Genomic DNA, 27,528 nt, shown 5'->3' with positions numbered 1-27,528 from the left:
TAGAAATTTAGCGCATCTGCATGGTATAAAATTCAATTAAAATGAATAAGCAGACATACAAAAAACAGTGCCACAAAAACTGAACAACACATATTCGAAACAATGAACAAAAGACAGAATTACGAGTACACAACATGGGCAGAGCTATAGTAAAATCAAAAGCAGCCATTCAAACAGTGGTCTCCAGTACCTCGAATGTAAAGTGGTTCATGTCCTCCAGGAAATCTGCCGAGCTTTCAAACGAATGCGGCTCATCGTGATAGCTGTATGTCGAAGCCTTCAGATCCACCGTGTCGTAGTGAATGTAGTCCGGATCCTTCAGCTCGGTCAACTTATCCCCTATAAGGGGATGAGCGGTTGGAAGCGGCGGCTGATGCGTAACCTGATTGTTGATGGGAGTCGGATGTTGCTGCTGAATTTGCTGCTGAATCGTCTGGTACTGCGGATGCCCGGGCGAGGAAGACATTGAAGTTTGCAACAAGCCGACCGGGAGAGTTACCCCATTACCACCAAGGCCGCCGCCGCCAACGCTACCTCCACCGCCACTTCCACACCCTCCTCCTCCTCCTGGTGTTGCGGTACTGATGGTCGAACCGGTGTAATCACTACCACAGGTTATGTTGGAGAGTGTGTTCGAGTTTTGGGTGCAGATCGAAAGCTGGCTATTGATTGAGATGTTACCACTGGGACGTCGCTTTCGGACCGATTCTTCCGAGCTGGACGATTTCAGGTGTTCGCTTTTGTCGCGGTCTTCGTCTCTATTGGAGTAAGAAAGAAGAAGAAGTGTGAGAACAATTGGAATTTATGTAATTTATGTAATTTACATCTTCAGCTTAAAAATATTATAGCACATGAGGTTACTTCAGATATGAGATACAACGGCCACATCAGTGTGCAATCGGGCTGTCTTAACAACCTATTTCAGCAACCTATGTGCATTAACTGTACACCTACTGTCTCACTGTTGCACTTCACAGTGTATGCAGCGCGTTATGGCCACACCTCGCATCTGGCTTCCCCCCACTTCTGTGTCTTCCTAATCTCTTTTTTTATCGTAGGTCCGAAGCGGATCAGTCGACTATTAATTGATACAATAAACATACTAACAGTATTAGTCTTTACTCGCGAATACTTTTATCTATTATCTTTATGCTGAGTAGCTAGACGAGTAAAGGTATTTAGGGTTTCACAAAAAGAATCTCTGCCCATAAAAGACATAAGAAATATTTATCCTCTATTCGCCATAAAGTTTGCTCGAATATCCGCCTGATTCGAATCGAACAGACCACACCGACCCGTAAGGGCTGCCTATCATTTCTGAGAGCCGGTGTGCTTGGTCGAGTTAAATGATCATAAGAATAAGACTGAACTAGCCTAGGTCAAAAGAGTCGACAACTAGCTGGATCCACATGTCCCCATTTTGAAGATTGATCTATCAACTTGCAAGTAGGAGCATATATCTACCAACCAACCAAGAAGACTTCCGAACCAACCAGAATGGACTATGCCAGTCGAAGGCCACAGGCTCAGCGCCTAAGATTCCTGAAATTAGACGTTTGTTAGTGTTACTTCCAGATTTCATTTCAATAGTAGTTAATGTCTCATTCCCTCTTGTTAAACTCGCTAACCGCTGCTCATCTCTTTCGACGCCGCCGGTCAACCGTCTCATAGAAGGGATCTCTTTCATCGAATCCTCAATTTCCGCTGGAACTAGTATATGAGACGCTCAAGGAGTTCTACAAGCTCGAATATCAACTATTTGAAGGGAAACGCTAATGATGTGACCATCAAGAATACGTCAGACAGCCTTAATTGACCCCCCTCGACTCCAGTTTGGCCTTACGCCGTAACGCGTGTGGCGGCGTGAAAACTGCCGAATAGGTGTTGAAAACAGCTTTAAGCTCCAAGACTGACTTGGACAGTTCCATCGAGCCTAGTTCACATACCTTACATAACTAGACTCGCTGTTCTTCATTCACCTATAGATACTGAATTTGAATTCCTATATCTATGAATCCTTCACGATTTAAAACTATATTGTAACTTTTCTTCTTCTTCTTCTAGTTCTAGTTATTTTCCGTCGGCCTATTTCCGCTACGAGCCCAAATACCGATACCAGAGAGGTGACACTCTCGCTATCTGGACTAGATATCAACCCACCAACGCATGAACCGGGGACCAACAGCTTTACTTCCCTTCCGAAGGAAGGTGAGGCCTCAGATTCTTTTCACCTCAGAGAAATCTCAACGATCTCGGTTGGCATTGAACCCAGACCAACTGGGGTGACTGGCGGTCACGATTGCCACTCAACCACCGGTGTCGTGAATATTATAATTCCTTAAGTTTCAAGCCTAGATAATTATGAGACCATTGACATTAATCCTTCCTTGTCTCCTGTTGCAAGACTACAAGTGAGAACCCTTTACAAACTATGTTCGAAGTGTCCAAAGCCTCGTTGGAGAAACAAATGATCTGTTATACACTCGCGACAAAAATAAAAAAAATCTGACGGACCAAGTGTGGTGAACCCGTTCACCAAAGGTGGTCACCGACCGAGCAATACAATTAAGTGAAACAACAAATGCAACCGCAATAGCGCAGCAGCGAGAGCAGCCCAAGGAAGCCATACCGTTCACGAGAGGCGACAAACAAATAAGGTGTCAGGGAAAGTTGAGGTTTCGGATGCGCATGCTGAAATCAAGCATTACCCATGAAGACGAGTGGTCTGGGTTGCCTAAGGTGACGAAGCTGACGCAAAAAAAAATCGAAGATCTCTACGAATTCGTGAAAAGCAAAGGCAACGTGCACGGACAGATCAGAGATCTAGTGATTAGCATCAAACCCGCTGTGGCAGCAGCCGAATGTAAACAGATGGTGTTACTGGAGAGAGTTAAAAACGTCGAAAGGACACTGAAGACCAAGGAGGTAGCGAAAGCAGAAGTCTATGAGACACCGAAGGGTGATCGGTATTTCCGTTCTGTGAAAAGAGTAAGGGGAACCGGAAGGAGGAGAAACCGAAGAAGCCCTGGGAAGTTCGGTGAAGGAGAGCGAAACAACCGACAAATGGTAAGTGGATGGTGAACCATTGAAACCGTAGAAGAAAGGAGGAAAAAACAGAAAGAAAAGGATGACAAGAAGAAAAGAAGAAAGAAAGCCTTCGACTGCGCCAGGAGAGGTATAGGGAGACGCTCTAGTTGTCAAAGCAAATGACGGTGTGTACGCTGCCATCATCAAACGGGTGAGACCAAAGATGAAGGAGGTGAGGAAGAACGTAGTTGGAACCGGGCGTACTAAGAAAGAACATATGCTGTTCGAGTTGAAGAAAGATCCATTGATCAAGAATTCGACCTATCGTGGCAGATGTGGTGGGAGAAAAAACGACCGTGAGAGCTTCAGTTCAGGACACAGTGAACGAGTGCAGGAATCTGGACGAGATTGCAACGGAAGATGAAGTGAGGAGCGCGCTGATAGAGCAATGTAACCTGGAGAAAGAGCAGATGTTAATCAAGTTGAGGAAGGCGTACAGTGGCACACAGACAGCAGCGATACGCTTATCACCAGCCGCAGCCACCCGCTTATATCGACCGGTAAGAATAAAGTCGGATAATCGGTGTGCTCGTTACGATTGATCCTTAAGGCTACGAAACAAACGGAGAAGTGTTCCAGGTGACTGGGTTTCGGCCATCAGGCAAAAAACTGTAAAGACCTGGACAGATTTATAAAAGCTCTGCGCAAAGGAGCGCGGAAAGAACCACATGACGGGAGTCTTTTTATGCCCAGAGTACAAAAAGGCGAAGGCAGGTCAATGATGATGGGGATAACTCAGCTTAATCTTATTATTGCGACACTGGCAGCCAACATCAGCAACAATGCGCGACGTTACAATTCTTGCTAAGCCGTATCCTATTCCTCCTGATAACGGTAAGGGTGGTGGATAGTGCAGAGATGACAGCAATCCAAGTGATGGACGGTTTTCCCGTCCAATAGGTTGCGGATAGCACACAAGAAGGCTACGTGATCATGAAGATCAACGGCGTATCCCTTTGTAGCTGTTAAGCTCCCCCACGGTGGATACCTGAACAATACAATCGGATGCTGAACGCACTAACCGACTCGTTAGTCGGTCGAACGCCGGTTGTTATAGGAGGAGATTTTAACGTTTGGGCTGTGGAGTGGGGTAGCAGGTTGACCAACGCAAGAAGTTACAGCCGGTTGGAAGCCCTGGACAAGTTGGATGTAATGCTGTGCAACGAAGCTTCCGCTAGCACATTTCGTAAAGACGGCCGGGAATCCATCATCGACGTAACATCCAGCGGTCCCTCCCTCGTCCCTGGCGAGTTATTGGGCTGTACACAAATGGCGACCACTAGGCGATCCGCTACACCATTCGTCAGCGGAATTGCATTATAACGCCGTGAGTGAGGACTTGCGAGCGAAAGTGGAAAATAAAGGACTTTGACAAGGAAATTTTTGTGGAAGCCCTTCGTGCTGACAGTCTCGCTCCGATTCCGAATGCCGATGTGCTGTTGCAAACTTTAGCGAGGATGTGTGACATAAAAATACCAAGGAAAATGAAACCGAGGAACTACCAGCGTCAGATGTATTCGAGGAATGAAAAGCTCGGCATCCTCCGGGCATCCTGCCTACAATCCAGAAGACGCGTTCAGAAAGCAAGATCTGAGGCAGTTGAAGAGAAGTGTATCATGACATTCCGTGCCGCTAGAGCAGATTTTAAATGGGAGATAGTGCTTAGTAAATCCACCTGCTACAAGAATCTGTGCAGAAAAGTAGACGCCAACCCTTGGGGCAACGTTTACCGTGTCGTGATGGCTAAGATCAAGGGTCGAACGACGCCAGCTGAAATATGCGCTAACAAACCGAAGATTATCGTGGAAGGTCTTTTCCCGAAGCACAATCCAATCGCATGGCCGCCTACATCGTACCGAAAACTGCATATCAAGAAGACTGGCAACTCTGTCCAGAATCCGGTGACAGTAACAACAACGCCTCTTGTGGGTAAAGGTAGTACTTCCCATAGTGATGTACACATAGACATACGCTTTAGCATTGAGCTTCCTACCTCCCTCCAATAGAGGCGCTGTAACCTCTGTCGCTTCTCGTTTGTATGAGGGAAGGAAAGAGATATCAGTCTTCTTAATATGTAGTCTTCGATCGTACGCAGGCAGACAGTGTAAATGTTGGTGACAATCGAGTCTCCAACGACGAGCTTTTTATAGTGGTAAAAGGGCTGAAAGCTGAAAGTTATCGGTCCGGACGGTATCCCGAACGTGGCGCTGAAGATCGCGATCCTGGCGTTTCCGGACATGTTCAGGATAGTTCTACAGAAAGAAATGCCTGGACTCCCCGAATAGATAGAGGATCCAAAAACTGGTATTGCTGCCAAAACCAGGGAAGCCACCAGGAGATCCTGCATCGTATCTGCCTATATGCCTGCTGGGTACTCTTGGCAATTTTCTGGAAAGGGTCATGCTCAACAGGCTGACGAACTACGCTGAAAGAGAGAACGGACTATCACAGAGACAGTTCTGGTTCCGAAAAGGGATATCGACGGTGGACGCCATTCATTGCGAGCGCGGAGAAACCATCGAAGCAAAGAAGAAGAGGTAATCGCTACAGCGCCGTGGTTACGGTCGACGTGAAGAACGCGTTTAACATCGCCAACAGCTATCGTCGTAGCGCTGCACAGAATGCGAGTCCCGAACTATTTGTGTAAGATTCTGAAAGTTACTTACAAAACCGCATACTGGTCTACGAGATGAACATGGGGTAGAGGTCGATTATGGTCACGACGGAAGAACCTCAGGGCTCCATATTCGGCCCAACGCTCTGGAATATAATGTACAACGGAGTGTTAACACTGCGCTGCCCAGAGGAGTAAAGATCCTCGGCTTTGAAGATGACATCCTGACGAAAACCAGCGACACACCCGAGCAAGTGGAGATGTTGACGACTGAGAAAATATGCATCGTGGAAACCTGGATGGCTAATGTCAGGTTGCAGCTGGGTCACCACAAGACCGAGATAGTGCTGGTCAGCAGCTGAAAAAAAAATCCAGCGTGTCGTGATCAGCATTGGGGAACAATCCATCCCATCGATAAAGTTGACAAGCACGTTTTGCCTATTCGCTGTTCGTGTCGTGTGTGCGTACAGAACGATATCGTCGGAAGCGGTATGCGTAATTGCCGGGATGATCCCCATTTGCATCACTCTGGCTGAGGACGTGGAATGCTACCAGCGGAGAAAGGCACGAAATGCAAGGAGACTGGTCGGACCCTATGGCTAAGTGGCAGCAAAAATGGGATAATGCGAAGAAAGGAAGGTGGACCCACCGACTCATCCCAAATGTGTCGGCTTGGGTACATAAGAAGCACGGAGAGATGAATTTACATTTGACGCAGTTTTTGTCCGGGCACGGATGCTTCCGGGTGTACCTGCATCGGTTTGGACATACTTCGTCACCCCTTTGCCCGGAGTGTGTAAACGTGGAAGAGACAACAGAGCACGTGGTCTTCGAATGCCTTAGGTTCGAAGAAGTTCGAAGAGGTATGCCCGGTGTGATAGTCGACAATTTCGTCGAAAAGATGTGTCACGATGAACATATCTGGTATGCGATGAACAGAGCAGTGTCGATTGTACTCTCCGAGCTGTGAAACAACAAAACCGCCGCCGCGGAATTCTTCACTTGACTAGACTAGATCCACCGCCGGGAACCAGTTGAGTAGTACGCGACGCAACATCGGGTTCGGGTCATCGCGACACCAACGAACAGGACGCCAGGCTTCACCGGAATCACCGGACCGACCTCTACACCCTACCGGGTAGCCGCCGGTGAGTAGACTAGATCCGCCGCCGGGGACTAAGATCGGGGCACCTACTGACTGGCCCATTGAGTGGGCTAGGTCCACCGTCGAGGACTAGTTCGAGTAGATCGGGACACAGCAGAGAACTAAATGGTTCACGAAAACAAGCATCGGGATCAGGATAAATGCACCGCCGAGAAATACGCAGTTGAGTTGATTATAATTTGGCTGGGAGCTAATTGGCTCATGAAATAGACAACGGTACCGACAGAAACTCCGCTGCCAGAGAACCATCAGTCGAAGTAGGGCATAAATCTCCGATCAACATGGGGAACGTGCCATTTGATCACAGTAGGGTAATTTCACCGCCGAACAATATCCGAGTAGATCTCGAAGAGGGTTGCGGCAAGGTGATGCTGTTCAAAGTTGCGTTAGAAGGTGTAATAAGGAGAGCGGGGATAGACACGAGTGGCACGATCTGCGGGAAGTTCGTCCAGCTTCTTGGCTTCGCCGACGACATTGACATAATGGCACGGAACTTTGAGGCGATGTCGGAAACGTACATTAGACTGAAAGCTGAAGCCAGCTGCAGGATTCGACTCGCCATCAACGTTTCGAAGACAAAATACATGAGAGGAACAGGTTCTAGAAAAGACAATGTGAACCTCCCATCCCGAGTTCGGATTGACGGTGACGAAATAGAGATAGTCGACGAATTCGTGTATTTGGGCTCAATGGTAACCGCCGACAATGATACCAGCAGAGAAATTCAGAGACGGATCTCGGCGGGAAATCGTGCCTACATTAGACTTCGGAGGACGCTCCGGTCGAACAAAATTCGCCGCCGCACGAAGTTGATTATCTACAAGACGCTGATTAGACCGGTGGTCCTTCACGGCCACGAGACCTGTACTATGCACGTAGAGGACCAACACGCCCTTGGAGTTTTCGAACGAAAGGTGTTGCGTACCATCTATGGTGGCGTGCAAGTGGAAGACGGAACGTGGCACAAACAAATGAACCATGAGTTGCATCAGCTGCTGGAAGAAACATCCATCGCGCATACCGCAAAAATAGGACGTTTGCGGTGGGCTGGACACGTCGTAAGAATGTCGGACGACGACCCGGTGAAGATGGTTCTTGAGGGCGACCCTATAGGAACAAGAAGACGGGGCGCACAGCGATCACGGTGGATCGACCAGATAGAGGACGGACTGCGGACCCTTCGAAGACTGCGAGGCTGGCGACCAGCAGCAATGGACCGAGTGGAGTGGAGACGACTTCTGCATGCAGCAAGAGACAACAAGGCCCTAGCCTGAACGGCAAGGTAAGATAAGTAAGATCTCGATAAAGTTGGAAGCAAAATGACTCAAGAAAGCGGATGTCGGTGCCGGGAGAAATTCATCCGTCGGAGAAATCTCAGTCGGAGTAGTGTGAGTCCACCGCTGGGGACTATCCGAGTAGATCGTAATAAGAAAGGGGTCTGAAGGACTCACGGAAACAGGCTCATGGAATCCGTATCTAAACTGCTCACTGGGTTTGAGAGCTAAATGACGACGTAATAGATGGAGACAAGAAGCAATAGAAGAGTTAAATCAAAACTCAAAGGTCGAGTCATTTCATGGACCAAATGAGGCTCAGAAATAGAGCAACGAGTCCCCATGAAGTAATATCCGAAGTAGTTCCGTGGGGAAGAAGGGTGAAAAAAGAGTAAGAAGTTTTTAGTGGTTAGACACGAAAGTGAGTCGTGAGTCCCGTACAGTACCAATTTACTAGAGGTCAGGCTTTTCAAGCTTTTTAAACCTTACTATAAAAAAAGAAAAAAAAAGATGCCTCGAGGAGTCCTTCGACGGCCCTGCTTGTCGTGGAAAAGAACAGCCATTCCGGGACGTGGATTCGGTATCGTTCTTAAGTTCTTTTTTCATGGCTGCAACATGTGGAGGTAACCTCGACTCCAAGCACACCAAATGTGTTCAGGCATGAGCTGCAAATGCTGCCGACGACTCAAACTCCTTGATATCTTCCAGAAATGGCTCGGCCTAGTGTAATCAGCGGGCGACCTAACAAGTGATGTGCTTGTGTTACTACCTGTAAATCAACTGGATCAGTGGAGATGCCGAATAGAAGGCAAAAATTTACCAGTTTCTTTTTCGGCGAGGATACTTCAAGATCTTTAAGCGAAAACTGCGCGTTGCCAATGAAGAATTTTTTTCACTTGTGCATCCCACAGCTCGCCGGGGCTTCAGGAGAAATGAAATGCCACTCGATTTCTCGTGCAGCACTGTTGGACTTGATCGAGCATCTGTCGATCTCGGAAGAGATGATACAGCTGGTTTAACTCATGGTTCGCTCCCTTGAAGTTAGTTGCATTATCACAATGCAACTACTTCTCCAATCCTCTACGGGTGACGGGTCTCAGTGTTACTAGGAACGCATCGGTCTTCAAATCATAAACAGAGTCGAGGTGCACGGCTCTGATGGTCATGCAGACATATACTGCTACATACGCCTTGACGAGCTTGAGGCGATAAGTTCCTTGTTTTACCAACAAGGCACCAACGTAGTTCACTCCAGTCACAACGAATGGTGGCGATGGTACGATTCTTGATTGCGGAAAGTTTTCCCGGTCTCAGACAAAAACATGTCACGCGTTTGCGAGTGACCTACCCCACGGTAGAGCGAGCCTCGAGCGGCAAGTACCGCTGACGAATGAAGTTTGATGAGGGCTGATTGGCCAGGATGAAGCAGCTCGCTGTGCATCGTCGTGATGGGATTCTTGTCGGGCAATATGATTGAATACGTTGATGCATATGACAACTTGGAGTAGATGAGTCGACTCGACTTCGACGCGGAGTAACTTATCATTGATGAATGCACAAAGATTCCCGATTCGTTTCCAATTATTGTTGGACTGAAGGCGCTCGTCAGCCAATTCAACGTGTTGAAAAATCTCGATGAGCACCTCCGACGACCGCTGCAATTCTCGAATGGTCAAGTACAATCGAGAGAATGCTTTTTTCTGGTAGTTGTTGGTGAACCTCGAAGCATATGCCATGCGTTACATCTTGCGAAAATTGCTGAATTTGATCACTAACGGGAAGAGTTGTGAAGATCGAACTGACATAGCGGTGACCAATTTCATATCTGGAATCAGTTGATCAGGAATTTCTTCTGGATCTTCTATTTCATAGTAGTTTGATCTAGATAACTCGGAGCCGTTCCACCCAAGTTTGTTGTTGGATAAAAGCTCCGGTAGCTCACCTCGCGGTACCAGCTGGATTGCTTCATAAACGAAATTTCGCACAAAATGTTGCAAACGATTGGTGGGCTTCTTTAGACAGACCAAGATGGTTGTGGTGTCGGTCCAGAGCACAACTTTTCGGAACGTCATCTGACTGGCTTGTAATACCTTTTCTAGTAAACGAGTAGAGCGGCACACGATTTCTTTTTCGGGATGGTTAGCTCGTGCAGTGGTGCAATCTTTGCTTTGCTGCTGCGTAGTTTCAACTGTGCCGAACCATCGGCGGAAATACTGCATATGAAAAGACAGGCACCATACACAACAGCAGAAGCATCAGTAAACCCATGTTATTTCGTGGGCTATGGTTTTCGGAGAAGTCACGCATCATGGCATCATGAATGAGATTTAGATGAAGCAGTGATTTTTGCAACAGTTGCCATTGTTGATGGAATTATTCGTACAGGATGTCATCCCACCTTGCGTTGGTCTACCGTAGCTGGTACATCAAAAGCTTAGCGACAACGATCACCGGTGAGAATAATCCCAATAGATCGGAACATTTTGCAATCACAGAGTAGACGATCCGTTTGATCGCTGGTCGCCGGGGTTTTCAATTGTTGAGGTTGATGAGTGATGATATTGTGATCGTTGCTCGGATCCCACAGTAAACCAAGTACTTTTAATGATTCGTCGATACCATATTCCTGCAGGATGAGCTGCTCCTAGACTGGAATACATTACATAAACTCGTCCGAGTTGGAGCACTATTTGTACACGGGGAAACAATCTCGGGCGAGCATCTCTTTCAATTGGCAATGGCATTTAATGACCTTCTCGATGGTAGCCGCACCAGATAACATGTCATCGATGTAACAATCCTCTTTTACGATACGAGCAGCACTGGGAAAGCCGTCGACTCTTCTTCACTCGAGTTGGAACAAGCATCGGGTGGCCTGATACAGGGCAAATGCTGTAAAGTACTTAACGGTATCCAGTTCAAGCACCCGTAACGATAAAATTGGATGCTATTTTCAAAATATTCATTGGTAGCACGTGTCCTTCGGAACTTCTTGATGATACAAATCCCTTTGAACAACGGGACCAACCTTGAGTACTTCATTGAGCAATGTGACGATGATTCGGCGCTTACATTGAACACTATACGGAGCTTGGTGCTGGAGCTATGTGGTCTAAGAACAGCGTGGAATGGCATATAGTACATTGCCCTCGTAGCAATTGAGGTTTTATCGTGCATTTATCACACCTACTCATAAAACTAAGATTACACTAGTAGCGTGCTATAAAACTTCAATTATTACATGGGTGTCCGATTGGGATGATCATTGGGCTATCACTTCGTGACAATGTCCAAGAGTCTCGTACTCGCGAACGAAATCAATGTACTGCGATCGAAGCTCAGCGATCCGCTGCAATCGTTTATCAAGCATCAGGAATCGTTTCAAAGTTGTGACACGACAATCATCGATTTGGCTGACATTCTCCTGGGGACTCATAATGACCGACTACAATGTATTTAAATTTTTCATTCGCTTGCCTAAACAATGCTGTCATATTGTAGCTTCACACCTAAACAGATGTAAGCTAATGCGCAACTAATTTCAGTATCAGAAAACCGAAAGACTGCATTAAATTTAAAAACTTACTTGATCTTCAGCGAAATGTATTTATCCGGAACTAGACCGGTCTTGCCGTTAACTGCTCCGCGCCACCAATCATTGGAGACCTGAAATTGAATCAATAGTCTTAGCGATAAACATCACCAACCACAAAACATATGACAGTACATACCTGATTGTACAGTATTACATTGTCGCCTTTACGTAGCGACAACTCCCGCTCTGATCGTGCATTGAAGTCAAACTGTACAATTGCTTCAAATGTATCGGATTCGTCTTCCGAGGGGTACACCTCTGAGTCAGGATCTTCGGAGACCTGTTCGGTTGGTGAGTCTCCCACGTCACTGTAACAAATAGAAGAATAAAAGATTTAGCTGATTCTATTCATTCTACTGCACCGGAGTAAACTCACATATCCTCAAATGGTTCGGAGGAAATAAACTTTTCGTACTGCATCCCAACGAGATCCTTCGGGAACAGTTCGGCGTGATACACGATTATGTTCTTTATCAGTTCGTTGACCTGATTCTGATACTGCACTTGATCCTTATCCTCCGGTGCCGGCATCAGCGTAGGACCAAAACAGATGGCCAAGTTGTACGCATCCATCATGTTTTCGTCCGAGTATTCCGATAAGCTGTTGAAAAGTTTAATATTTTTTGTATGTGTAAATCACAAGATTGAAGATACTTACTGGTTCAAAAACGCAAACAGATATCTTATCACGATGACAACTGGCTTTGGCAGACTCTGGAAGAATTTGCGAATTCCCAGCACAATTTCGTGTTTAGATTCGAGTTCTATGAATACATTAAAAGCATAATTAATTTATAATCTAAAGAGAGAGAATTTTAATACACTCACGCGCCAGCGTCACAAAGTGATCGAAATAGATCAGCGGGAACAGTGGTTCTCGAAGTTCGCGTAAATACAGTTTCAGCACCCCGGCCACCGAGTTGATGTCCGAAGCATCGGTAGTGTCGGCCAGCGGATCGTCGCCCCGCTCGAAACCCTCCTTAAAGTTACTTATTTCTACTTGAGATCCAGACACTCGGAAGATTCCCTGGTGGTGAAGTCCTGGGAAAAAGGCAGTAGGAAAATTAACGATTATTATTAGGTTCTCATATTCTAGACAGAAAATATTAAACTTACCATACAAATTAATGACCCGAATGCAGCTTCGCAGGATGAGTGGAATTTCCTCCCCAGCAACTTCTAGGTACTCCTCCAGAGAGCCTCCGAACAATTTCGGTCGACCGGATTTATTCATTCGACCGATGCGTTTCCGCTTCGGTACGTTCGATTTGGTCAATGTGTCCGCCTTGATAGCCGAGTCCTTGGTTAATGCATTCCGCAGGAATTCCGCCTTCGAGTCAAGCCTTGCTATTCGTGATGTGGCGAGAATGTATTCTCGAATTTTCTACAAGATAGTAATAGTAGTCAAAAAGCAATAAAATAGACGTCAATCAATCACTACTAACCGTGATGTAAAATTCTTCAATTTCGTTTTTGTCCGACCTTAGCTTGAGCGCTGTATTTTCCGTTTTCGGGAAAGTTATCGCACCATCTCCAAACGAAGTACTACAGTCGTAGTCCTTTGTGTTTAGTATATCCAACAGATTAATTTCCGCCGTTTCCAGCGTCTTCCAGATTTCCTCCGACTCCATACGAAGATTGTTGACCCTCTGCTCCAGCTGAACTAACCGAGATTCCATCTCTTGGTGGAGAGCCTTCTGTAGCTCCGGTTCGATATCGTCCTCCTGGCCCTGGAACTCGAGCCGTTTGGGAATCATAAACGCTGCACTGTGCTGCTCAAGGAACTTCTGCTTATCGGCTCGGCTGTCCATCGAGTTGATGATGTGCGAAAGGGTGTCGGTGTTGTTCAGTACAGCCCGGCAGCGGCCCTGATCAGCGGAAACGTGCATCAGTAGCGCCCGGGAGACAACGGAGTGGAATCCAAGATCCATGCACTGAAACGAGAATTTATAGGTTAGTTGAATGGCTCCACCGTTTGCAAATTTCAGCGATGCCTACATCAATTAGATCGCTCAAATCTTCGACGAAATACTTGTGGATTGTGGTGTTGGATGCTTCCAAACACAGCTGGTACTCGTTTTTCGCCTTCAGGGCCTTCAGTCTTGCGTCGGTGTATTTGTTCTTACGTTTGAGTACCTCTTTCTCGATTAGCCGATACTTTTTGCTGCGTTCTAGTTTCTCTTTCGGAACGCTCTGCTGCAGCTTCATGCGTTGGTTTTCCGCCGCTCGGAGTTTCTTTTCGGCCTCTTTGGCCTCGGTTTGGTATGTGTGATAGGTTTTCATGTTGGTGTGAAGCTCCTGCAGGATGCGCAGGATCTCGACGTGTGTTTCGAAGCCGATTTCGCGACACTAGGAAAAGAAATGCACATTTCAGAACAACAAAAAACTATAATAAAAAAAATTTATAATTTCTTGGAATATTTTAATTTAAATTAACTGTCAGAGATCACTTTTATTTTACTTTTTTTTTTAAATATTTCCAACAGAGGAACAGAAAATAAAAGTGGGATGGACAGATCCTACTTCGTACAACTCCTTCAATGTTATTATGGTGTAGTAGGTGGCTTAACAGTATAACTCGGTTCTTCAGCAAATTATTAATCTGTATTTTTTAAAGCTTGAGAATAGTAATTCTAACAAATGTGTACAAACTCTTGCTACATATATAAAACACAATGGGGAATCAAAACAGAACCCAGTGAATAGTGACAGGTTAAATGAATGGTTGGAGTGGGGTTGGAGGAATCTTCATCTGAGTAGTGAACAGTTTTGGTTAAAATATATTTCAAGCCTATTGGATTAATCACCGTTACAATTGTAATCAAATATTGATGAATAATGCTTAATATTGTACAACAAAAAATTTGTTTTTGTATTTATTTAAAAGACTACAGCTTTGCGCTGTTTCGACTATGAACATCAATTAATTTTGGAAACCTTTGAAAAATTCGCAGTGTTTTGGATAGGCTAAATATTGGGTTACGAATGTTACGTTCGCGACGGCACCTTTTTTGTTTCGGCAACTTCTCTCTCTCTCTCTCTCTCTCTCTCTCTCCTATCAGAGAGTTTGCGCAGTTTTATGGTAATAATAAAATAATCACTGAATATGGGAAGAAATCATTATTTGTATATCTGTTGAATCGTTAATAATAAAATTGAACATTCGTCATTTCATGAGCTGTGCTTCAGTTAAAATATTTTATTATTGTATAGTTACAACATGCATATATGTACCCATTAATCAAAGTAGATGTGTCTTTTCTGTACCTAAATACAAATGAGTTTACGCATGCTAAGCGATCGCTTCTTTATTTGACTTCTAGTTTATACAGCAGAACAAAATGTTGATCGAGTTAGGTCAGCTTATAGCACAGAGTTGTCCTGCTGGAGTTGTACAGCAGAATTTTCGGAAGAGCTCGCTATCAGAATCACTCACTACAATTGCAGACAAGACAGGAAATGTCACCCACTAAAACACTGCTTAACGCCAATTGCAGCAGGCCGTGATTCTAAATGTGATATCGAGGGTACGGTTCAGATGAGTGGACATAAGGACTTCACGATCGCATGTGTTATCGCGAAGGGCTCGAGTGTTTGCATGTTAACGTGTTCAGTGGTGTATGCGTTTGCATGTCGCTTGCGTTAGCGTGTATGTAACTTCGTGAGTATGAATTCGATTTTATAACCGTGTGGCCAATCGCATATTCGCGAGTGTTCACTGGGTTTTATTAAATTCGGTTATTGCGTATTACGTAATGTGTTCATTTCAAAATTCAAGTTTATTTTGCTTGATGGGAGGGGATTTGATGGAGGAAGGGTGTTTAAGGAAGGGTGGTATGCGATGTGTGGGGGAGTGCCAACCCCTCGCTGCATACCCCTAGCTACGCCCCTGTCAACATACAGAAAATCTATATTAGTAAAAAAAGGCCGGGAGTAAGTTGACGATGTTCAGAGTGATTGCATAACCTTTCTATAGGAGAAAGGCAAAAAATATGAATTTGCTGTGTGGTTGCACTCTTCAACCCGTAACTCTGGAACCGGAAGTCGGAATTATATAAAATTCAATAGCAGTCTATGGGAGCGTTGTATCTTTCATTTAAGACTAAGTTTCGGCCATCTCCGAGTAATCGATATGCATTTATTGGGCACATACACACACATACGCACACACAGACATTTGCCGATTTCGACGAACTGTGTCGACTGTTAACTATGTTAACATTTTGGAATTAAAATCCGAAGACATAATAAAAAAGTGTTTAATGATTCTAAGTGTCATTCCAAAAATCTTTGAAAATTCGATAGTTGTCGAGCTATTTGGTATTTTTCTCCAATAAAAACAATTAATTTGTAAAAGCTTTAGCATTATCCAGTTTTTCTTACGTCTTTTAAACATTTGGTTGTTGATAGTTTATGATGGAGGAATGCGAATAACTTTAAAGAAGGGCATAATTTTACGAATTATTTTTTTTTATTGGAGCGAAATTCCAAATAGTTCGACAACAATCGCATTTTGGAAGATTTTTGTCGTTTAATACATTATGATGCTGTCAATTAGTATGAAATTTGAAAACATGTATAAAGTAATTGATAGAAAAACTTTTTTACTGATAAGTTCTCCATCATACAATCACATTCAAAATGTTTTTTCCCTTTAGATTTTTGTTGACAAAATATAGAAAATTTAGGAAAATGGGTTTTTTTTTTCGCGAATAAAATTTTTGTTTTCTAGAAAAATGTCAGCTTTTTTTCAGTGTATATTTTGTTCGTCCAGAAGTATTCATTCCGTGTAATTCGTTATCAGATTGTTTTACTGTATAAAATACGGCAATCGTACAAAACATTTTCCAAAGTTATGCAAGCAAAAACGTCCACGCTCTTTTATAAAATTGCGTTGGAAAAACTTTTTAACTGATAAATTCTCCATCATGGCATTACATTCAAATGTTTCTTTTCTTATTAGATTTTTGTTGGCAAAGGTAAATTTAAAAAATGGGTTTTATTACAATTTAAATTTTTCAAATATTTGTTTTTTTTTTAAAAAAAACTGCGCGACTTTTTTTTCTGTATTTATTTCTTTCGTGCAGAATAATTCATTTCTTGTACCTCGTTCCCAGATAGTTTTACTGTATAAAATATGGTTATCGAACAATTTTTATCGAAAATGCTGCACTTCTACACCCTTTTAAAAATTGCTCTTGAGTAAAAATGATTCCATTGATTGAGGAAAATTTTTAGTCTTCCATACCGATGAGACATGTAAAGTTTCATCGAAATCTAAGATGGTAGGTCACGATTTTAATGATTTTCGGGCGGATTTTCGTGAAATAGAAGAATAATAGCATAATTGGTAAATCGATTGCATTGTACGCTGCTCACTCGGGTTCGAATCCCAACCCCGCACATAGGGTTAGAGATTTCTCCTAAGAGATTTTTCAAACCCGGATGACCTTAAGGTTAAAACCTTTACAATCTAAATAAAAAAGATAAATAAATTAAATAAACAAAATGAACAAAATTATTTAAATTAATAAAATAAACAAAATGACTAAAAACAATAAAATGAACTAAATGGATGAATTGAATAAAATAAACCAATTTTAAAAAAAACCAACGAAATGGATAAAAACAAACTTAATGAAATGAACAAAATAAATGAAATAAATAGAAAGGATAAAATGCACAAGCTGAAGGAACTGAAATAAATAAATGAAATCAATAATATAATAAAACTAATAAAATTAATAAATTGATAAAATCAATCAAACTAATAGTATGAATAGAATTGCCCTCCCCTAGGTTGTCCGGTTTGACGGTATTGCAAACATCATCACGCATATTCCTGCATTGGTTTTAAAGAACCTCGGACAGACGGCTGCTTTAAGATGTTTATTGCATTACGTCTCGATAGTGGTGCATCGAGAAGGCCGGGGAGGTCTTTTGGGTCATTTTTATGTTTTGTATTTTTCCATACTCTGCACCAGCTCTACCTAACGGTTCACCATTAGCTTGTTCAGACTGGCGTGGCCGACTGACGAATCGACATTGTTCAACAGCTTCATGACAGTGCTTGAGGGCACGGCTTGCAGCAAGGGGTCATTGTGGGTCGATTTGTTGGTCAACTTCGTCATCCTGTGCACGATTAAATTAATTGAAAAAATGTAAAAGTAGAAGCCTATTAGTGTTAACGTTGTAATAATTGTAGTTTTTAGTACTAGGTACACTTGCTATGTGATAGTCGTATGTCTCTCTGTGTATGTGTTCGTTTGAGTATTTGTAACAGCTAAGCCAGGGAACGGATGCAGAAGTGGCATATATGATAGAATAGTGGGTAATCCTTTCTAGGATTTGTTGGTCACTTTTGACCGGAGCTCAATTTGTGCGTTCGATTCGATTCATTCGAGATGATCGGATTGGACAAATTAAAGTGCGATTAATTTACCGACGCACGCGAATCTTTCATTCCCGGTCAGCCTAGCATGAAAGAATTCCAACAGAATGCAATTGTGATGGAAAATAATGCTGGCATTTAGACGAGTTCAAGTAGTTCGATTGCATGTTACATACGTTCTTTTCTTCTACTTCATTTGTCTGTAATTCTAGTACTTTGCTTTCCACTACTCAAGTACCAAAAATAATGTCAATCAATGTAGACGTTTCTACTTATTTTTTTTCTAATTTTTCCTTTTACTATAATATCTTAAACAAGATTCATACTAACACAATAAATTGCACATTCGCTCATATAAACTCGCAATCTCTCTCATTCCAAACGTACAAACATGGGCTTCGCGATAATATTAACATGGTCATAAACGCGAACATGCAATTGCAATCATTCACACACTTTTACTCCCGCGATCTCGATCTAATTAGGTGAATGTTTTAGCACTTATAAATTTACAAACACGGTCTCAAGCATTGACCCACCGCTCGCGCGATTATGCATCGGGCACGTCTGGAAGTCTCCATCCTCGGTCATAGCAGCCTAGATTCATGCTTTCAGTTGGACCAATAGAAAAATGATGCTCACATTCACTAGACAATACGTTCCATGGACACAAGACTAAGAACTATAGAAAAATGGGAGAACTAACTCTCTTCTAGCATCTGTAACATACAATCAAAATTAAGTATCAGATTCACATTCCGCGCGCGATCATTCAAAAATACACGCGAATATGCGAATGGCCACATGATCATAAAATCAAATTTATGCACGCGAAGTCACATACACGTGACAAACACGTTAACATACAAATGCTTGAGCCCTTCGCGATCATCCACGCAACCTGCACCCGCGTTCTCGCAGACATGATAGCATATCGGTGATAATATAATCGATTCGGTACTTAAAAATATCAAACGCGGTCTTAATCGTGAACATACAATCTCCCGCGCTCGCGCGATCATAAATCCATCACTTCTGGAAGTCACTATACTCGATACCAAAAGTCTAGGTTCATGCCTTCAATTGGACCAATTAAAAAACAGCTCTAATATCCACTGGACAATACGTGCCATGGCGACATGACTGGCAACTCTAGTTATATGAGGTAACTCACACTCAATCTGAAATCACACTAGCACATGCAATCAAACAAGTGAACGTACAAACGCTCGAGTCTTCGCGATGATACACGCGATGCCCGCACATATCTGAACCGTACAATGAATATCACATTCAAAATTACGGCCTACTGCAATTGGCCTTAAGCAGTGGTTTAGTGGGTGACATTATCCGTCTTTTCTTGAAATTGTAGAGTGATTCTGACAGGAAGCCCTTCGAAGAATCTTGCTCTATTGCTCCAGTAGGACAGCTCTCGAAAAGAAAAATTCATTGCAAAACGATGAACGGGTACGATTTTATTTGCATGTTTTATTGTCTATGAATTAGATCATCAAATTGATTACAAAAATACTTGCACTTATCTTTCTATGTCCTATTGGAGATAGTAATAGATAATAAAAAAGCACAAAAAAGCTTACCTATCCTAATGTACCTAGTTAAATTTTAGTGTACACGAACAAGTTGTTATTTTATTCAATGTAAACATTGTACATAACTATATCATTTCATAAAAAAATTATTGAAAAAGTTATGCGTCTGACATTCTAATTGAGCCAAAAAATCATTAGTTTAGTCCTTTTCGACAAAATTATCACTTTCCAGATGGATGTTGCCCATGAAATTTGATCTCGAGCCCACGTTGGTCTTTTATCAAATCGTTTTCGGTAAAACTTTTTGCTTTTACATGAAACTCCGCCCTTAAAACTGTATTGAAACATTCAATTGGAATTGCTTGCAATGTCAAGTACATTACAAGTTAATTATCTAACTGCTTTACGAACGCAGGAACCGAAAAGTCGTAATTCATAATAAGTCAACACAGTTTCCGGACGGTTGATCGTCAAAATTTCAAAACAAGATCTCAAATATAGCGAAATATCTATCAGGTTTATTTTCACAATTGTTTGGACATATATAATAGACTAAACAACGTTGACGATTGGTTGTCACAACTTCCAACATTTTTCCATGTTTTGGCTCATATTTTACTTCCAATGCACTGTGGTCCAGAATGCAAATTTAGCAGGAATTTTGAGATTTTACTAAAACTAAACAACTTAGCCTTATTAAGTCTTTGGAGACGTTTTCGTAGTTTATGAGCCCCCTCATTTTGTTAAAACAACACTGATGATGGTTCTAATTTTACCAAGATCAAAAAATTAACTTTTTAATGACCTTCAGCAAAGTTGTAGAACGACAAATTTTGGAAAAGTTTGCTGAAGACAGGTAATCTCTATCTGTCATACTTTTTATTTTACAACAAATTTAAAGCCGGAGCTTAGGGTGTTTCTTCGACATACAGTTTTATTCCAATAACTTTTACTGAATTCATTTAAAACTGAAGTATTCTTCAGACAACTTTAAGATTGTTTCAAAGCGAATAATTTGTTTCATAGCACCATATATCTAGCTATTTCCATTGAAAAGTTATGAGAACTTTTTCGCCAAAAATGGGGTTGTTTGCAATAACAATATCACTCATTTGGGGCAATTAAAGGATAATTCTTTTTGAACTATAAATAAGGTCATGATTAGAGTTATAATTGAGCAAAAAATGGCGAAAATGATATTTTTTAAAATTTCCGAAAATTGATTTAAAAAAAATTATTTTTGAAATATTAAGTGCTTATATCTTCTGAACGATAAAAGCTAGAGTTTTGATACATTAGAAGAAAATGTTCGTCTTCAAAAACTCTGAAAAACATTTGAAGGATAGGTTGGAAAAAATGAAAACTGAAAAAGTTATATTAAAAATTTGGTTTTTCATGGATTGACTCTTTGTAATATGTTTAAATTACTTTCACGGTGAACAATATAAAAAATGTAGTTTCGTTTTCATGATAAAATATTGCACTTTACAATACTTTTCTATTATTTTAAATAATGGGTAGGATGGTTCTACATTTTTTAAAATCAGAAAATTAACTTTTTAATGGTTCGAGATAGAGTCTGTCTTCCAGAAAATTGAAGAAAATGAAATTTTAAAAAACTTTGTCGAAGACACTAAAACTCTATGTAGTGTCATTTTCATTTTACAAGAAATTTACCAAAAAAATATAGGGTGTTTCTTAAAAAATGATTTTCTTTGTATAACTTTTGCAGTTTTGATTTTTCATTAAGATCACTTTAGAAATACTTTCAGATATTTTGAAGGAGAACAATTTGTCTCAATATATTGAACCTCCAACTTCGCTCGTTAGAAAGTTATACATACTTTTTAAAAAAATAAAATATTTTTTCAGTAAATATTGCAAGCTAGAACTATAATGTCTTCAGCAAATTTGTCCAAAAAGTATTGCTCTACAACTTCATCGAAGACAATAAAGCTCTATCTCAAACCGTTAAAAAGTTCAATTTAAATATTGCTAAATTTAGAACCACCCTAGCATCGGTTTAAACAAAAAAGGGCCTTGAAAAGTACAATAACTTTTCCAAACATGTTGTAAGGCTAAGTCATTTAATTTTAGCAAAAAGTTAAAATTTCTGCTAAATTCGCATTCTGGACCACTGTGCAATGTGTCGAAAATTCTTCTAACGGGTGCTCAATAAAACATGAGAATGATTTCTGTAATTAAAGTAACGAGCGTAATATTTTTTCTCTCCAAGAAAATGGTTATCTGGACTCCCTAGAAATGGGTGACATGGTGCTGTCAGTTAAATCGAAGATGGCGTCGAAACAGAAAGCACTCCGCGAGCGTGTTGTACGGTTTTACGAAACGCATGGTTATCGTGGAAAAAAGTTTACGGTAGATTCCCTTCGAGACGCAAACTTTTTTTTTGTTTATTTGACGCGGCTCAATAAAGTATAATCAGTATATAGTCGTTGGTATAACTGAGCCGTGGGTCTTTTAAAAAATTTACAATATGTTGAAATTAAAATAAACTTTCAACTGGCTTGCTGCTGCGTGATGAGATCCTCTCTTAGGTGGTGAGACATTAGGTGCGTTGTCTGCCGTACCTTGGGGGTCAATCGGTCCGTATTCTCTCGCGTTTTCGTTCACGTCCATGTCGTCATCGGTACTGCATTCATGATGCTCATGGTCGGATGTTCTTGTTTGTTTCTTGTACTTCCGGGTCGCTGTTGTAAATCCTTCTTCATCGGTGTTTAATATTTTATTAAACATTTGGTGTAATCGTTTTTACTTCGATGTTGGTAATGGCAGTTGGTTTAGCGCTACTGGGCCCGATCGTTGTTGAGCTGGTGTTTGTTACTGCCTGGTCCGCAGTCGTTGGTTCACCAACCGGTTGTGGTTTAGCATACGACGACTGCATACCGGCTTTGGTCGTAGCAGCGGGAATTTCCTTAGCAGCCTCTGTGCAAGGTTTTCCGTGGTGTTGCGGCTGATCGCATTATTGGTACGTAGGAATCTGCCTTGGGTACGTGACTAGTGTTCGTTGAGAATATGCAATACCTTGAGGTGATCTCCCTGAGATAGTCAAGTAGGAGGGAATAGGTTTTGTCGGCCGCACTCTCACTACACGAACACCGTTGCGAAGTCCTGAGAAGAAATTCCTCCAAGTATCTTCCTTAACACTATCCACCTCTCCGTATTTTGACATGAATTGTTTGATAGCGGCAGAACTAGTACGTGGTGCCAATTCATGTGGCTTTATTTCAATAGTCATTATCAACATGCGTTGGAATGCTGTATAAAATGTTATTACATTCGACGACGTATTTCAAGTTATTCTGCGAAGCGAATGATTCTGCTTAACTAATGTATTTGAACCTAATCAGTACCGCATGACGTAAATGATGGAAATGCACATTATTATCACCTTCAACAATTGTTCCACTTCACGGATCGATGGTCTTACCGGACATTTCGAGAAGTCAACAGCAACACAGTTTATCCGCAACGGGACATACTCTTGCTTTGCATTGTCACTCATTGTTTGTTCACGTTTCACACACTAGGTAGAAGGAATCAATTTTTGCTTTTGCAAATAGACAAAGCGGCGGAGCATGGGCAAATTTGATCACTTGACCTTTTACAGCAGCGGAGCGATTTTCAGCTCCTGAACTGAGCAAGATGAGAAACCGAACTGAGACGAAAACTTGCCCGTGAGTACAGTTTACCGGATCTTGACATCCCTTAACGTGCAGCGGAAGGCCGGTAGCAGCCGTTCGGCGAAGATAATGACGAAGAAGAAGGAAGCTTTGAAAAAGTTGCTCGACAACAAGGACGGAACGAGTTTTCGTGACGCCGGCCAAAAATATCACTGCTCCCATACCTTGATTCAACGAACCCTCAAGATGGAGGACATCATCTGTCGGAAGAATACTCGGTCCCCCGAGTACACGGACGAGCAGATAGTGATCGTGAAATCGCCATGCCGGTGGATGACGAAGAACTACCGTGGTGGGACGTCGTTCTCGCTGGACGATGAAAGTTACTTTCCGCTCTCGAAAACTCACATTCCAGGATATAACAGCTACTATTACAGCGACAAGTCGGCCACACCCCTCGAAGTAAAATATAAGTTTAAGCATAAATTTGAAAAATAAGTTATGTTGTACATCACCATATCGGACGAGGGATTCCAAAGCCGTGGTTCAAACCGAGCGGTCTGGCCATCAATCAACAAGTGTACCAGGAGGAGTGTCTTGAGAAAATTCCTCTGCCGTTCTTAAAGGAGCGGATGGGAAGTACGTCTTCTGGCCGGACAAGGCGTCTTCCCATTACGCCAAGAAGACGCTGAAGTATCTTGAGCAGTAAAAGAAAGGAACCCGACCAACTTGCCCCTGTGCCGTCCCATTGAGGATTTTTTCGGCTCCCTCAGTGACCTAGTGTACAAAAGTAATTGGCGAGACAAGCATACGAAGCAGTTGACCACCAGAATCCGGAAGATGGACGTCAGTGCCGTCCATCGCTCTTGTGAGAGCAGACTTCCCAAATGAACATCGAACACCATGTTCGCTCAAGTTCTGTGCTAATCTTAAACCCACATTTCGTGTGCAAACTCGAACGCGCTAATGCGTACCTAAACACGTACACATGTTCGTCTGCACAACCGAACCCCATGTACGTACGCGGTGTTCGTACACACAGGTTCTTGACACTAATTTTCTCTTTCTATCACTCATCATCACTAATGTTGACTTATTCTGTTTTGTGTGTGCCTTTCTTGTGTACGCACACGGTGTACGTATACGGTGTTTAAACCTAAGTTTGCACATCGTTCGCTTGGGTTCGGTGTTCGAGGCGAACTTGTATACAAAGGCAAAGCAAGTTTGAGGTTGAACGCGTGCACGAAATTTTGCACACAGGTGCAAACTTATCGATGTTCATGGGAAGACTGTGTGAGAGCATAGCGACTAAGTTGCGTCGTACGGCTGACCATTCTCCAATATTCATTGACGTTTTTTGAAGAATAAATATTATGTTTTGATAAAAAATACTGAATTCGTTGAAAAAAATTCATTTGTTTGTTAACTACATGGCTGAAAAAATTCTCATTTTTTATTCAACATCCGTTAGCCGCAAATTATCAGTTCTGATAGAAGCGTAAAGTTCTACGCAAGCAATCTAAAAATATGAATAAAATAGTGCAAAAACGTGAATTTCAGTGAAATGTTCTAATAATCGCTATAACTTTGTTACTTGAAGACATAGACCTTAACTATCTATGACAACTTGTTCTAAAGCTTTACCGAAGACACCAAACCACTAGAACGCACAATAAAAAAGCATCGCAGCATCTACACAGTGAAAGTCAAAACTAATAGGCATCATCAAAATAAGGCGCTGAACACAGCAACTAAAAAATGCACATCGAAAGCGCCAAAGGTTGTGTTTTGCTAATTTTCGTTCCGGTGCCACTGTGCTTTGGCTGACAAATATGAGGACACTGCAGTGCACTGTTCAGTGGGCAATTACAACAGAGTCAAGAATCTTAATGAGCCAAACACCCCGTATATCTAAGAGGGATTTTTTAAAAAAATCGAATTCGTAAGGTATAATTCACATATCAATTGATGCATTGAAGGGAAATGAATAATAAAATTAAAAGTAGGCTTGGCATTGATGAATTAATTCCATTTAAAAACATAAAACTGTAATCAAAATGGTAGATATCTCATATTCAAATGAGACCTCGTTGGGCGCAATTTTGCTACCCTCCCTCAACAAGAGCGCTGGCGTAATCTCTTTAGTGAACATCAACATAAACCTACTTAATTATGTATAACATCATAAACATCAACCTACAGCATTTGAGCTCCATTAGTTACAACATCAATAAAACTTATCTCAACCGTCACTCGCCTACCATTCCCTAGCTACACCTCTGATGCACCAGCCAAGCCCGGTAACCTTCATCAATCATGGCCATCATGGCCCTTTGACGATACGTATTATTAATGAAGCAAACCGCAAATTGACCGCCAATCGGCCCCATCGTTTGCCACGGGTCCCCTCTATACAGCAATCTACCCTCGTCCTAACCACACTCACCTTTCTGTATATTCGCTGCACATCATCCCAGACGGACTGCAACCGGGCTACGAGATGCACCGAGTAGATCTCCGATAGTGCCGCGTGGTCCCTGGACAGGGACTTGGTCTGGTTAACCAGCTGCTGCCAGCACGAGTACGACGAAAACATGGGCCACTGTTCGCGTCTGAAAGGAGTGGCGGTAAAATTAGAATTGGTTTCACTCACCGGAGAGGAAGGATACACTCACTTCTGTCGCTGTTCCTTGTGTCGTAATTGCAAGCTTTTGGCCAGTTTGTCCAGACTCTTGCTGTAATCCAGCTCCACCTCACCGCGCCGCCGGAAGAAGTCTTGCAATTCCTGGATCAGCGATATCTGCGATTCCATGCGTACATCGAGAAACTTGAGCTGCTCGTTGAGCTGTTGTCGGATGTCTATTAGATATAGGGGAAGAAACAAAATACGCGTATTTTAATGAGGTGATCCAATCTCGGGTGACAGTAACAATGTTGAAAATGTACGCATTGAGAGGAAATCTTGTATGCAATCTGCAACCTAATTCGATAACGACGACGGCACACTCAGTCTCAAGTTGTGGTTGACAAAAGTGGAAGAAGAAAAAAATGTATATCGTCCTCACAAATAAGGCAATTTTCCCAGCACATAATCAAGCTCAAATTACTTCGCCTTCAGCCAAACGGAACGGTACCATTGTCTATGGCGGGACTCGCCACAAGTCGAACTCGGCGTGTGTATTACGTTGGACGAGAAGAGCAACAGTATTAAATATCGGAAAGGTATTAATTTACATAAACTTAGATGCATTTCATTCACCTGATTGGCGAGTTTCTTCTCTTTCCCCCATTGATTGCACTGAGAAGCCAAGCGGATGTTTTCAATTGACGTTGAAGTGAAAGATTGACTTGGAACCAACAATGGTAGTGGGTTCGTCTTCTACTGCGTGACGCCACATACCGGCTTCCGGTCCGGATCGTGAATCATCAGTTCCCACTGACATGCTATGGTAATTGATGCATATAGAGTGATTTGTACATAATTAGAATATTTATATGAACATACATGATTGTTGGTCTTTACCAGCAGGGTCGGCAAGGAAAACAGTATTATACAATTATTGGCTGCAAACCGTTGGTAAAATTTTCAAGAAAATCAATTAGTAGTATTCTAACAATAACCCGAATATTTTAATTTTTATTGTGAATTACCTTTTGTTTATATTTTTATTCGATATTTTAATTAATTTTCGTTATCAAGCTTGGGAATAACACGATGAGCCACATTGCACATCCTGCATGCTGATCAATACCGACGCTTATCACGTCTGAATGCAGATCTTCTGGGAAACGAAGAAATATTAGTCCGATACATATTCCACCTGCCAGTGGTCGAGGAATCCTATGAGTCTCCCCATGTATCACGGGAAGGGAAGATTTGTTAGTAAGTGTGCCAATCGCGTTTTCATGTATCAATTGATCTAGACAGCCGGCTGCCGAATATGGTTGAGTTTTTTGTACTGGTTATGACAAATAAGCGCTAGATAAGTATAAGGACATTATAGATAGTTAACAATACTGCAGTTCTGAATATAGATAAAACATTTACGGTTTACATAAGAAGAATTTTTAATACATCGTTATAGAAAAAAATGGTTATAGAAAAAAATGGTAACTAGGTTCTCGGAAGGGCTCCCCGTCAGAATCACATACTACAATTTGCAGACGAGACAGGCAATGGCGCCCAACAAAACACTGCTTTAAGCCAATTG

At 42.2% G+C, this 27,528-nt stretch overlaps 1 protein-coding gene across 4 annotated transcripts in view; it reads right to left on the bottom strand.

Annotated features, from left to right (window-relative positions):
- The window catches only part of LOC131690264 (SLIT-ROBO Rho GTPase-activating protein 1-like), a 417,012-nt gene that overhangs the window by 17,833 nt on the left and 371,651 nt on the right, over positions 1 to 27,528 (bottom strand). For all 4 annotated transcript variants that reach the window (XM_058975895.1, XM_058975896.1, XM_058975898.1 and 1 more), the window contains exons 3-13: positions 25,993 to 26,176; positions 25,764 to 25,929; positions 13,734 to 14,084; positions 13,181 to 13,669; positions 12,852 to 13,119; positions 12,564 to 12,776; positions 12,394 to 12,499; positions 12,112 to 12,336; positions 11,872 to 12,043; positions 11,727 to 11,806; positions 191 to 758 (exon numbers count right to left, since the gene is read on the bottom strand). In XM_058975895.1, coding sequence (XP_058831878.1) covers positions 191 to 758; positions 11,727 to 11,806; positions 11,872 to 12,043; positions 12,112 to 12,336; positions 12,394 to 12,499; positions 12,564 to 12,776; positions 12,852 to 13,119; positions 13,181 to 13,669; positions 13,734 to 14,084; positions 25,764 to 25,929; positions 25,993 to 26,176 — 2,822 coding nt within the window. The remainder of the gene's footprint in view (positions 1 to 190; positions 759 to 11,726; positions 11,807 to 11,871; positions 12,044 to 12,111; positions 12,337 to 12,393; positions 12,500 to 12,563; positions 12,777 to 12,851; positions 13,120 to 13,180; positions 13,670 to 13,733; positions 14,085 to 25,763; positions 25,930 to 25,992; positions 26,177 to 27,528) is intronic.

This window comes from Topomyia yanbarensis, chromosome 3 (assembly GCF_030247195.1).
Source record: "Topomyia yanbarensis strain Yona2022 chromosome 3, ASM3024719v1, whole genome shotgun sequence".
Classification (NCBI taxonomy): Eukaryota; Metazoa; Arthropoda; class Insecta; order Diptera; family Culicidae; genus Topomyia; species Topomyia yanbarensis.
The sequence above is the reverse complement of the archived record's forward strand: the minus strand, read 5'-3'. Positions and strand labels throughout refer to the sequence as shown.